This window comes from Oncorhynchus keta, chromosome 23, assembly GCF_023373465.1.
Source record: "Oncorhynchus keta strain PuntledgeMale-10-30-2019 chromosome 23, Oket_V2, whole genome shotgun sequence".
NCBI lineage: Eukaryota > Metazoa > Chordata > Actinopteri > Salmoniformes > Salmonidae > Oncorhynchus > Oncorhynchus keta.
The window spans coordinates 29,448,517-29,462,390 of NC_068443.1; the positions used below are offsets into that span (position 1 = coordinate 29,448,517).

The 13,874-nt window shown below is 43.0% G+C and overlaps 1 protein-coding gene across 1 annotated transcript in view; it reads left to right on the plus strand.

Annotated features, from left to right (window-relative positions):
* LOC118402123 (laminin subunit gamma-1-like) overlaps positions 1 to 13,874 on the plus strand; it is a 72,376-nt gene that overhangs the window by 49,790 nt on the left and 8,712 nt on the right. Inside the window, exons 6-23 of the mRNA XM_035800061.2 lie at positions 398 to 515; positions 896 to 994; positions 2,467 to 2,603; positions 2,812 to 2,934; positions 3,065 to 3,254; positions 3,458 to 3,570; positions 4,237 to 4,458; positions 5,105 to 5,293; positions 6,378 to 6,623; positions 6,843 to 6,996; positions 7,318 to 7,460; positions 7,716 to 7,894; positions 8,104 to 8,260; positions 8,576 to 8,781; positions 9,273 to 9,352; positions 9,629 to 9,766; positions 9,903 to 10,047; positions 10,383 to 10,532. Coding sequence (XP_035655954.1) covers positions 398 to 515; positions 896 to 994; positions 2,467 to 2,603; positions 2,812 to 2,934; positions 3,065 to 3,254; positions 3,458 to 3,570; positions 4,237 to 4,458; positions 5,105 to 5,293; positions 6,378 to 6,623; positions 6,843 to 6,996; positions 7,318 to 7,460; positions 7,716 to 7,894; positions 8,104 to 8,260; positions 8,576 to 8,781; positions 9,273 to 9,352; positions 9,629 to 9,766; positions 9,903 to 10,047; positions 10,383 to 10,532 — 2,789 coding nt within the window. The remainder of the gene's footprint in view (positions 1 to 397; positions 516 to 895; positions 995 to 2,466; positions 2,604 to 2,811; positions 2,935 to 3,064; positions 3,255 to 3,457; positions 3,571 to 4,236; positions 4,459 to 5,104; positions 5,294 to 6,377; positions 6,624 to 6,842; positions 6,997 to 7,317; positions 7,461 to 7,715; positions 7,895 to 8,103; positions 8,261 to 8,575; positions 8,782 to 9,272; positions 9,353 to 9,628; positions 9,767 to 9,902; positions 10,048 to 10,382; positions 10,533 to 13,874) is intronic.

Below are 13,874 nucleotides of genomic sequence, written 5' to 3' on the forward strand. Positions count from 1 at the left end.
TACAACCAGGCCTGCCCTGAGAAGAGACTTGGTTTCCACAAATACGATGCTGCTTTCTATTGGGTAAAATAATATGCAGTCTGAAGGCAGTCTGTGTTTTGTAGTGCTGTGGGTTAACATTTTATTGGATTGAGAGACAAAACGCAAGTCTTAATAGGTTAAAGCTGTTGTCACCAGTATGTTAAGTTACATAATTCCTCTATAACCACATATGCTACCCTTGAAAACCACCGCCAAACAATTGCGACATGGACACCACCAGATCCCATTACAGGCTATTCGAACAAGATTGTCCACATGTTGTGTGAATTGTCTGGGCTGGTTAACAATGATCGTTCACATGTGTGTTGAAATGATGAACTGATGTTGATCTGTGCTTCTTTCTCTCTACTGCCAGGCACTCTGGCCACTCAGTGTGACAACACAGGGCGCTGCAGCTGTAAACCAGGTGTGATGGGGGACAAGTGTGACCGCTGCCAACCTGGCTTCCACACCTTGACCGAAGCAGGCTGCAGGTATAAAACACCAAGCTAATAACTCTTGTTATTTGTGATATTTATATTTGCATTGCTCCAAATCAAACAAGCTTAACGTTTTATGATGGTTTGTTCTTATTTATTTATTGTTCGCTCTTCACGTGTTTATTTGGGAGTGAGATGGAGGCGGTCAATCTTAGGGTGTATCCCAAATGGCATCCCTTCTCCCTATATAGTGCACTATATAGGGAATAGGATGCCATTTGGGATGTAGTTGTGTGCCAGGCCAGCAATGGTCCTTTTAGATAAACAGGCTCGCAGCAGGCTTGCTTTAGAATAGATAGTGGTTATCAGACCCATGCTGTTTATGTGAATGGCTGTTCTTCTCCCTTCCCCTCCCCCACCCCTCTTCTCTCCAGACCCTGCTCCTGTAACCCTTCTGGAAGCACACAGGAGTGTGATGTCCAGACAGGCCGTTGCCAGTGCAAGGACAACGTGGAGGGCTTCAACTGTGACCGGTCAGTGTCGGACCCACTCGCTCTCTCTGCAACAGGGATTAATTACACAGACACACAGTGTAACACACACACACACACAGAAGCACAGTACACACATAAACATGATTTCCTTATACCGAAAATACACTCTAACAAGGTGGCTTTTCAGTTAGGATTGTCTTTGTCTGGGAATGGTTGAATGTTGATGGGTTTAGAATGAAACAGGGTTACGAAAGACTGTCACTTTGGCAGTGAAATGAGTTGGCTCCATTCAGCTCGTGCAACACACTTTACGGTATTGTTCATTTGGGAAGGGAAACTGTTAAAGATTCATGGCAGCATTTCAGCTCATCTTCTGTTTTGACATTTTGAGGTTAAACCACAGAGGTTTAAAAGCAGCCCCTAACACACAGAAACACACACACACACACACACACACACACACAGGAGAGTACCTCTCTCTCAATGAAAGAATGCTCTGTATGTGTGTAAAATGGAATTAGACAGGCAGTATGACTCCCCTCGCAGCGAAGGAGACAAAATAACCCATAGATAGCTCACTCCTCCCCACTGAGACCGACTGGCAGCCAGGCCTTCTATGGCTTCTCCCAAGTCCGGCCACCCAGCCAGTCACCACTACCTTGTCTACTGCCTGCCTGAGACACTCTTCTCTCTGCCTTTGTGCAATGGCCACCACCTAACCCCGGCTCCACAACCCCCGGCTCCACAGACACTGGTGGGTGTAACATTCCTCCCAGCCTCCCAGCTGGGCCACAGATGGTATGAATAATCCCCCCTCTGGATTTGTCCCAAATGGCACCCTATTACTTAAATGGGGCCTGGTCAAAAGTAGTGCACTATATAGGGAATAGGGTGCCATTTCGGACGCATTCAGTTTGTCAGATGCTGCATGGTCACTCACAACAAGTGGCTGAAATTACAGACCGTTTGCCTGTCTGCCTTTTTGAAGACAGCAAGTTTCACAGTCTACTAAATTGCTGTTCTCCCAAAGGCTGTCATTCGCTTAAGGTGTCAGCGCATTTGACTTGAAAGGCAATATGGGACTCATTATAGAATATAGCCTACGCCTCAAACTGTATGTCACATTTCCAAGCCTAAAGCCATATTTTAACTCAGTTTCATACAGTTAACTTTGTTTTCATATAATGAAATGAATTATTACAGTATATGGGACGGCAGGTAGCCTAGTGATTAGAGCGTTGGGCCAGTAACCGAAAGGATGCTAGATCGAATCCCAGAGCTGACAAGGTACAAATCTGTCGTTCCGCCCCTGAACAAGACAGTTAACCCACTGTTCCCCGGTAGGCCGTCATTGTAATAAGAATTTGTTCTCAACTGACTTGCCTAGTTAAATAAAAAAAATATGAAAAATATATTTGTTGACTTTATCTCATATTTGCAGATAGACTTACCCATGCTCATATAATTTTTTATGTAAGTTGATGTTAAAAGGCTAATGTGGTTTATTTCAGGTGTAAGCTGGGCTACTTCAACCTGGACCCCCAGAACCCACAAGGTTGCACTCTGTGCTTCTGCTTCCAACACTCCTCTGTGTGTGACAGCGCTGAAGGTTACAGCATCGACACCGTTTCCTCCACCTTCGACAAAGGTGAGCCCATACACACCTTTTCACCTTTTTCATTATGGGCTCAGACCAGGCTTATTTACTAATAAAAAAAGAAGCTGAAGTAAGTTTATATAAATATTCAGGAAGTATGCAAATATCACTGTTTAGATTAGGATCATTCAGAGGTAGTTGTGATGTAAAGATATGCCGTGATAGAATGAAATGTAACATACATGAAACCTGTTCCTAGATGATGAGCAGTGGACAGCCCAGCAGCGTGATGGCTCCAGTGTTTCAGTCCAGTGGTCTGCTGGTGGAGAGGAGATTTCCCTCATCTCTGAGGACTACTTCCCCATGTACTTTTTGGCTCCAGGTACTGTGTGACTGACACTTAACTCGAAGACTTTTCTTGAGAAAGAGGGACTTTTATTTTTAAACTATTGTGGTGAAGAAGACTTCATTGGAGTGAGCCTAACAAGTATTTTCTTATCTCGTTACTGTAGAGAGGTTCCTGGGCAATCAGCTGCTGAGCTACGGCCAGAACCTCACCCTGAACTTCCGGGTGGACAGGAGAGACACACGCCTTTCTGCTGAAGATGTGGTTCTGGAGGGGGCTGGCCTCAGAGTGGCTGTGCCTCTCATTGCTCAGGGAAATGCCTATCCTGGGGAGAACATGCAGACATTTGTGTTCAGGTTGGTGGAAATCATGCAGCCATAACCTACAGATGTGTATACCGTAGAATACCAGCACAACAAAAGTAAATCATTTGTAAAATAAAAGTTGACTTTTTACTGTCTAATCTGTGGTAATAACATAATTTTGATATTGTCACATAGAAAGCAAATGCATAAATGTGTCTATCTGATGTTGTGAATGCCCCTCTTTTTTCTGTTAGGCTCCACGACAGCACAGACTACCCCTGGAGGCCCACCCTCCCTCAGTCTGAGTTCCAGAAGCTCCTGCACAATCTGACATCCATCAAGATCCGTGGCACCTACAGCGAGAGAAGTATGCATCCACTCATCCGCCTCACCTCATTTCACAATGTAAACCATACATCCTGGTTCAGGGCCTGTATTCATAAAGGATCTCAGAGTAGGAGTACTGATCTATGATCATGTTTCCCCTGTACATAAAGGGCAGAAAACGGATCCTAGATCATCACTCCTACTTAGAGACGCTTCATGAATATGGGCCCAAGCCTACAGTAGTATCTGTAGGATTGGACCATGACAAGCTTGGGAGTTAGTTAGGTCAAGCGAACTGATACGCTTGGATTTCATATGCTTTTAACAGTCCTGAGGACATCTCTCAGCTAATCACAGAGAGGATGTTGAAACTCCAACCTAGTCATAATATTAGTGCTCAGGTTAAGGCTGAATCTTTCTCATTTCCCCTAAAGACACTACATGGTGATGATTTCCCCTGTTATTGAGGTCTTCAGATCCTCTCCGAACAAATATCAAGATAACTCTAAGGGCAAAAACATAGTAATAGTCACTTAGCTCAATACTTTAGACATTACCAATTGAGCCTAATCAATGCAATGAAAATAGAAAGCTGGGAGACAAGAATGTTGGTGGTCTGTGTCTTTGATTCCATGTCAACATTTCGGCCTAGTGGCCTTTCTCAAGACATGATGCAGACATCTAATCAATGCTCATCGTTCCCCAGGTGCTGGCTACCTTGACGATGTAATGCTGATCACGGCGAGGAGAGGTCCCGGGACCCCGGCCCGCTGGGTAGAGAAGTGTACCTGCCCTCAGGGCTACACGGGACAGCATTGTGAGAACTGCACCCTGGGATACAGGAGGAACAGACCAGACCTGGGGGCCTTCAGTTCCTGTGACGCCTGCAACTGTAACGGACACAGTGACACGTGCAACCCCGACACAGGTCAGGGAGATGACAATGAGTGGCTGACACCCTAATGCCGACCAATTCCCTATATAGTGCACTACTGTAGAGCAGGGCCCTTAGGGAAACAACAAGGAGTAGAGACTGGAGACGAGTCTTCAATCATCACATGACTGGTTGGGTATATGTCTCAGCCAGGGGCCATGCAGTACACTTGGGGTTCTATGCTCTATGTCTAAATGTGTCTGGAACAGTGGATGGTTCAACATTTAAAAGTCCTTGTTATCTTAGAGTGGAACAGAACATGGAGTAACAGATCACACCAACATCAGCCAGTAATAACACTCTGCTATAAAGAGATTTGTGGTTGGTTTAAAACATGACTGATAGGATGTCGTTGTAAATAAGATTTTATCTTAACTGACTTGCCTAGTTAAATAAAGGTTAAATAAAATAGGCAGCCTACTCTCTCCTCATCTACTATAAAAAGGTGTCTGGATATAAAATAGTGGGCCCTTTAAACGCTCATCGGTCTTAGACTCCCCCCTGGTGGTGGCTAGGGGAAGGAAAGGGGATAGCTAGTCAGTTGCGTAACGGAATGCATTCACCCGAAGTGTGTCTTCCGCGCTTAACCCAACCCCTCTTAATCAGAGACATGACGTGTGTGTTTGATGTCTGTTTGAAGGGTTGTGTGACTGCCAACACAACACAGCTGGTCCCAGTTGTGAGAGGTGTGAAGACGGTTCCTATGGAGACTCCACTGTGGGGAGTTCCAGCGACTGCAAGCCCTGCCCCTGCCCCGGAGGATCCACTTGTGCTGTCGTTCCCAAGACCAAGGAGGTTGTCTGCACCAACTGTCCCACAGGAACCACAGGTAATATTTAAAGAGAGATTGTGATTAAAAAACAAAAAAAACATGTAAATAATCTGTGGTGGAAACTTTTATAGATGTATAGATTAGAACCAAATCAACTGTTAGGCATAGTCTGTAGGTAGTTTTGAAAGTGTCAAACACTGGTTGAATTATATACTATTTATCACAATTCAAGACTGTTTATAAAAATAAAAGGAAAACATATTTATACTGTGGATCAATTGAGACCAAAGTCTCATTTGCAGTAGAGCCTGTTTTTTAAAAACAACATATGCATAAATACACAGACACAAGACATACTCATTAAGAAAAAAAATCACAATTAACATTTTAAATATTTTTTGAATTGTGTAAGAGGCATGAGAACATCCATTCTAATAATTTGTGTAAATTGTTTCACATGTAAGGTGCAGCATAGGTAGGTAGGTAGGTAGGTAGGTAGGTAGGTAGGTAGGTAGGTGCATTTTCCGATCTGTGTAGAAACTGGGGGGGATCTGAAGTGTAATGCAATTCATCAACCTAGTTTTAGAATGAGTCATTCGATAAGAGTTTGGAGGTTTGGTTTGGAGGTTTGGTTTGGAGGTTTGGTTTGGAGGTTTGGTTTGGAGTCAAATACATTGGATGTTTTTGCATTAACGCTTTATAGATAAATAACATACAATTCTGCTCTCTTCTGGCGGCTAAAGAGGCCCAAAACTACTTCTAGATATACGGAATAGTGGTACTTTTTTAAAACCAGAGCCAGTAATGAACCTTGGGCATCAACCAAGGGTTTAAAGTGTGGATGCTGCAACATGCATGTAAATAACATCCCCCATATTCCCATACAGACATAAGGGTGGCCTGAACCATTTTCGTTCTATTAACAGACTTTGATTCCGTCTGATAAACAGACTTTGATTCCGTAAAAGAAACCAAACTTCAACTTTGTAAATGGATAAAACTTCATGATGAATGTTCCAAATTGTGCTTATTGTATGTACCTATTTCTCAATTCAGGAGTTGTATGTATGGCAGCTTTTATTAGATATTCAAATATATTCATTATCACGTAATCCAAACTATGAATTGCATCTTTCCCCAGGCAAGCGCTGTGAGCTGTGTGACGACGGTTTCTTCGGAGACCCCCTGGGTGAGAACGGGCCGGTGAGGGTGTGTCGGGCATGTAAGTGTAGCGACAACATCGACCCCAACGCTGTGGGCAACTGTGACCGAGAGACCGGGGAGTGCCTCAAGTGTATCTACAACACAGACGGCTTCTTCTGCGACCGCTGCAAAGAGGGCTTCTATGGAAGCCCTCTGGCCACCAACCCCAACGACAAGTGCAAACGTAAGATGAGAAAATGACCTGTGTGTGTGTGTGTGTGTGTGTGTGTGTGTGTGTGTGTGTGTACAGGTGAGTTCCACATACTGACTGATGTGTTCATCGGTGATAATGGGTCTCTCTCTATTCCATTCTATCCTGTGTACTGTTGAGTTCCACATACTATACAGAGATGACTGATGCTTGCAGTGGTAGTCATGGGTTTCTCTTCTCTCCTGTCCCCAGCCTGCACCTGCTCTCCGTACGGCACAGTGGACAGACAAACCACCTGTCTACAGGTCACAGGCCAGTGCCCGTGTCTCGCCCACGTCACCAACAGGGACTGCAGCGCCTGTGAGCCTGGCTTCTTCAACCTGCAGAGCGGAACAGGTTGCGTACGGTCAGTACCCACTCTGTAGACCTTCACTTTTTACACCTTAATATCCAGCTTTTAGTGGAAGCATTTCTGAGTAATTAATAAGGTACTCCCTTGTAGAAAATCCAAAGAAATATATCATATTTTTTTGGTTTGTGATTTGTCACATTCACTACAAAAATAAAGAGCAATAGACATTAATAATTATTACAATTAATAATTATCTTACTAGAAATTGTGGTCTGTTTATATGAAGCTTTAGCTGCTTGATTGTGTTCATGGCTATGTTTCAATAGCTGTAGTATAGTTGTAGTATGCCTTGATTTTATTTTGTTGTCGTGACAGATGCACCTGCAATCCTATTGGGTCCACCAATGGTCAGTGTGACATCAGTTCCGGTCAGTGTGAATGCCAGCCCGGCGTCACCGGTCTGCGCTGTGAACGCTGCGAGGTCAACTTCTTTGGATTCGGATTGTCTGGCTGCAAACGTATGGCTACCATACTTTTCCTTCTTTCTCTATCCTCCACCATTGTGATTAAACTCTTGCAACATTTCATATTATGGTGTGCAGATGTGCATTACTATATCACGTGTGGAGTTTGTCTGATGGGAAGAGAACATCATTCTAACTTGAAGATTCCCCTCTGTATTTGTCATTGTAGCTTTTCAAACCTCCACTCTGGAATCACACATGTTTTACGAGCCTTTTAATTGATCTGTTTCTCTTCTTCCTCTACTTCAGCTTGCGACTGCGACCCAGAGGGCTCCTCCACGACCCAGTGTAAGGACGATGGCCGCTGCGAGTGCAGCCCAGGCTTTGTAGGAGCCAGGTGTGACATGTGTGAGGAGAACTACTTCTACAACCGCTCTACTCTTGGCTGCCAGCAGTGTCCAGCTTGTTACTCTCTCATCAGAGACAAGGTACAGACTCTTGGTGTTGTTTTTGTCAGTTAATTATTTTTGTTAATAAAGTTGAGTTCTAGCACACTGTCTCTCCTTCCTTTCCTGTCTCTCTTCACTGTCGTTGTCCAAATATTTAAAAAAATATATTTAATTAAGTTGTGTGCTTGACATGTCTGTATAGCTGCATAGGCAACCACACTAACCCTTATGGTTTTACACTTACATAGGTGAACCAGCAGAGACAGAAGCTGCATGACCTGCAGAATTTGATTGACAACCTGGGCTCTACCTCGGAGGCTGTCAGTGACAAGGCCTTTGAGGACCGTCTGAAGCAGGCAGAGAAAGCCATCATGGATCTGCTGGAGGAGGCTCAGACCAGCAAAGGTACAGGACTCGAAATATGTCCATTTAAAAAAATATATGTATATATTTTAAAGTAGGTCTCGCTTGAAACAACTAGAATTAGACAAAGGCCCTCATGTCAATTTTTAAAGAACTATTCGGCATAATTAACTTGAAAGAATGCTGTTCTATCCCAGTAGAGTTAAATCAAATGATTCAGGAATGTTAGTTGTGAATGCTGTTTTCAGTTATGTAGTGGGGTGGTATGCACACATCCATTAAAGCTTGTCCCAGGTGCTGGATCAGAGAGGACTATGTGAAATGTACTTTTATTTACTTCTTAATCTATATTTTCAGATGTAGACAAAGGCCTGCTGGAGCGCCTGGGAAACCTGAACAACACGCTGACCACTCAGTGGAACCGTCTGCAGAACATCAGGAACGGTGTGGACGACACGGGAACCCAGACCGACAAGGCCCGCAGCCGGGTCCGAGACGCTGAGAACCTGGTCGACCGTGCCCGCGAGGAACTGGATAAGGCCAAGGATGCCATCAGCAAACTGGTCGGTCATCCCCTAATGATAATTTTGAGAAGTGTATTTGTTTTATACAATATTCATCCAATGTTCTACCATGTATGATCAGTTTCTATAATGAAAGTTATCTTTTTTGTGTCATGTTGCTAGGATAATAATGTCCATTCTAGGGATCTATATGTAATTATATTGCTCCAGGTGTCCAGTAAGATACTTGGAGCTGTATAATTACATATAGAATCCATAGAAGGGACATTAGCATCCAACAGCAACATGACAAAAAATGAACGCTTTCATTCTAAAAACGGATCATATTTGGTCAAATATTGTATATAACAAATAATTATATTATGAAGGGTAGGATCTCGATGCTTTGAGCACCATGTTATTTGTCTATTTTTGTTGTACAGACCCCCGGTTCATATTTGGTCCCGTAGCACAATGAGCAAGTCCTCCTGCATGAAAAAGAAATAATGGGGGTTCATTGATTTCGTACTTTTATTTTTTTTCTCGCCCAGGACATCAAAACACCCTCAAACACTGCAGATCCTAACAACATGACGCTTCTGGCAGAGGAGGCTCGCAATCTGGCCGACAAGTAAGAAATGCTACAAGGATGAAATAATTGTTGTTCTCTGAAATGTATTGACTGGGATGTCTGGGATGTGCTATTATTGACTGAAAAAGGGGGAACATGCAAAAAAATGAAATATGAATGGCTTTAATTAAATCAATATAATTGGAAGGCCAGAACTAAAATGTATATTTTTGGGTGCGTGAACCCAATCACCACTTTTTATTTTATTTTTCTTGCTGTAAGAAGCCCCGTCACGTAGTCGATGAAATAATAAGCCTCATCCTGTTACATCTGTAGACATAAAATGGATGCGGATCAAATCGAGAAGATCGCCAAGGATGCCAACGACACATCCACCAAGGCTCTCAACCTGCTGATGAAGACTCTAGATGGCGAGGGAAAGACCAACAAAGACATTGACGAGCTCAACAGGAAGTATGTCACTGTCAGCAACAGCACTTTTCTGTGATGATTTTCCTTTATTTTCTCAATCAAAATAAATCCCATTTCAGGAACATTTATTCTGTCCAGAACATGTCAATAATTGAAACTGTCATGTTCACCCTCTTAGGTACAACGAAGCAAAGGACCTGGCTAATAACCTGGAGAAACAGGCCAACAAAGTGCATGCTGAGGCAGAGGAGGCAGGCGACAAAGCCCTGAAGATCTACGCTAACCTGACCAGCCTGCCACCCTTCAACACCAAATCACTGGAGGTCAGTTGCATGAAGTGACTACTCCTCTTTTAGGGGGAGACATTGTCTGCATCCCAAATGGCACCCTATTCCCTTAATAGTGCACTACTGGTCAAAATTAGCGCACTAGAAGAGGAATAGGATGTCAATTGGAAGGTAGGCAGCATCATCAGGCGTCTCTTCATTGATGAAACAACCCTTTGGAATATGTTCCCTGTCTCGAATGATTGACAGGATACTCTACAGATTCATTGAAAGGGTTTGTGTATCACAAGACAAATGTAAATGGCCATCAGGACATTAATGAAGTCATTTCCAAGTCTTGAAAGATAACTTAACTTGACTTCTGATTACAGGGCGAAGCGAGCAAGATCAAGAAGGAGGCGTCAGACCTGGACAAGCTGATTGACAAGACAGAGAAGGAGTACAACGACCTGAGGGACGACCTGAGAGGGAAGGAGACTGAGGTCCGCAAGCTGCTGGAGAAGGGAAAGACTGAGCAGCAGGTAGGACAGGAGACCATTACTTAGGGTTACAAAATGTTGATAACTTTCCCAAATTCTCAGGCTACCAGAAATCCCAGTTGGAGGATTCCCTGATTTCCTGCTTTTTCCAGCCAGATTCCAGGAGTCTTCCAACCAGGATATCTGCAAAATCAGGGGCCTCATAACAATTGTGTACATTTCACACTAAATATCTGCATGTGCCATTAATGAAAGGAATATGTCCGTAAAAAAAATATTGATTTATAAACTTGCCGCACACCATACATGTTTCCTGTTATAAATCCGACCCATCCTAAAACTGTGAACGTGCATTAGAACTCTGAAAAACACCCTCCATTCACTAAGGCTGGGAATTGCCAGGGACCTTGCGATACAAATTTATTGCCGATTCGGTGCTGTGATTTTATTGTGATTCGATGTTCCATACGTGTTCCTCACCATATGTCTGCTGCAGAGGGACAAGAGAGTCATGAGAGAACCAGTTTTGATCAGTAATGGAAATAAAAGTGCTAAAAACAAATTGGCTCCATGTTTAAGAAGATGGTTCAGGTACAGCCAACTAATGCAAAAATAATATTGCCAAGACGATACAGTATATTGTAAAAAATGATATCCCGAAATGTAACTGTATAGGCTTTTTGCTCCCCCATCAGTACCATTCAGCATTTATTGTGACAATAAATGAATTTTGAACTATTGAAATGGGCTACGGCTGTTTCTAAAAGAAAGCAATGGCTAATTAGATCACATTTCTGTAGAGCTGTGGGCAGAATGTTTTGATATTTTTCATGGACTTTTTCCAACTAAACATCAAATAAAATAACATTTTATTGGTCACAATCACATATTTAGCAGATGTTTTTGTGGGTGTAGCGAAATGCTGATGTTCCTAGCTCAAACAGTGAAGTAGAATCTAACAATTCACAACAATACAACACAATACATATCTAAAAACTAAAAGAATGGAATTAAGAAATGTGTAAATAATAGGACGAGTAATGTCGGAGTTGCATTGACTAAAATACAGTAGAATAGAATACAGTATATTCATAAGAGATGCGTAAAGCAGAATGTAAACATTATTAAAATGACTAGTGTTCTGTTATTATTGTGACCAGTGACTCTATGTACAGTTGAAGTCAGAGGTTTACATACACTTAGGTTGGAGTCATTAAAACTCGTTTTTCAACCACTCCACAAACTTCTTGTTAACAAACTATAGTTTTGGCAAGTCGGTTAGGACATCTACTTAGTGCATGACAAGTAAGTTTTACATCAATTGTTTACAGACATTCTTTCACTTATAATTCACTGTATCACAATTTCAGTGGGTCAGCTGTTTACATATACACTAAGATGACTGTGCCTTTAATCAGCTTGTAAAATTCCAGAAAATCATGTCATGGTTTTAGAAGCTTCTGATAGGCTAATTGACATCATTTGAGTCAATAGGAAGTGTACCTGTGGATGTATTTCAAGGCCTACCTTCCAAATCAGTTCCTCTTTGCTTGACATCATGAGAAAATCAAAAGAAATCAGCCAAGACCTCCACAAGTCTGGTTCATCCTTGGGAGCAATTTCCAAACACCTGAAGCTACCACGTTCATTTGTACAAACAATAGTACGCAAGTATAAACACCATGTGACCATGCAGCCGTCATACCGCTCAGGAAGGAGACGCGTTCTGTCTCCTAGAGATTAATGTACTTTGGTGCGAAAGGTGCAAATCAATCCCAGAACAGCAACTAAGGACCTTGTGAAGATGTTGGAGGAAACAGGTACAAAAATGTCTACATCCACAGTAAAACGAGTCCTATATCGATATAACATGAAAGGCTGCTCAGCAAGGAAGAAGCCACTGCTCCAAAACCTCCATAAAAAGCCAGACTACGGTTCGCAACTGCACATGATGAAATAAGATCATCATTTTTGGAGAAATGTCCTCTGGTCTGATGAAACAAAAATAGAACTGTTTGGCCATAATGACCATTGTTATGTTTGGAGGAAAAAGGGGGAGGCTTGCAAGCCGAAGAACACCCATCCCAACCGTGAAGCAAGGGGGTGGCAGCATCATGTTGTGGGGGTGCTTTTCTGCAGGAGGGACTGGTGCACTTCACAAAATAGATGGCGTCATGAGGAAGGTAAATAACGTGGATATATTGAAGTAACATCTCAAGACATCAGTCAGGAAGTTGAAGCTCGTCGCAAATGGGTCTTCCAAATGGACAATGACCCCAAGCATACTTCCAAAGTTGTGGCAAAATGGCTTAAGGACAACAAAGTCAAGGTATTGGAGTGGCCATCACAAGCCCTGACCTCAATCCTATAGAAAATGGGTGGGCAGAACTGAAAAGGTGTGTGCGAGAAAAGAGGCCTGCAAATCTGATTCAGTTACACCAGCTCTGTCAGGAGGAGTGGGCCAAAATTCACCCAAGTTATTGTGGGAATCTTCTGGAAGGCTACCCGCAATGTTTGACCCAAGTTAAACAATTTAAAGTCAATGCTACCAAACACTAATTAAGTGTATGTAAACTTCTGACCCACTTGGAATGTGATGAAAGAAATAAAATCTGAAATAAATAATTATCTCTATTATTATTCTGACATTTTACATTCTTAAAATGAAGTGGTGATCCTAACTGACCTAAGGCAGGGAATTTTAAAGCAGCAGCCTCTAAGGTGAAGGGACGAGTAACCGGGTGGTAGCCGGCTAGTTGATGGCTATTTAACAGTCTGATGGCTGGTTATCAGTCTCTCGGTCCCAGCTTTGATGCACCTGTACTGACCTTGCCTTCTGGATGATAGCGGGGTGAACAGGCTGTGGCTCGCGTGGTTAATGTCTTTGATGATCGTTTCGGCCTTCCTGTGACATTTGGTGCTTTAGTTGTCCTAGATGGCAGGTAGTGTGCCCCCGGTGATGCGTTGACCATTCCACACCACCCTCTGGAGAGCCCTGCGGTTGCGGGTGGTGCAATTGCCGTACCAGGCGGTGATACAGACCGACAGCAGGCTTTCAAATGTGCATCTGTTTAGGTTTGATTGTTTATGGGTCAAGACAAAAAAAAATCAGACTCCTTCATCACACTGTCTGTATGGTTGGACCATTTCAGATAGTCAGTGGTGTGTACGCCGAGAAACTTGAAGTTATCCACCTTCTCCACTGCGGTCATGTCGATGTGGATAGGGGTGTGCTCACTCTGCTGTTTCCTGAAGTCCACAATCAGCTCCTTCGTTTTGTTGAGGGAGAGGTTATTTTCCTGCTAACACTCTGCCAGGGCCCTCACCTCCTTCCTGTAGGCTGTCTAGTCTTTGTTGGTAATCAGGCCTACTACTGTTGTCTTC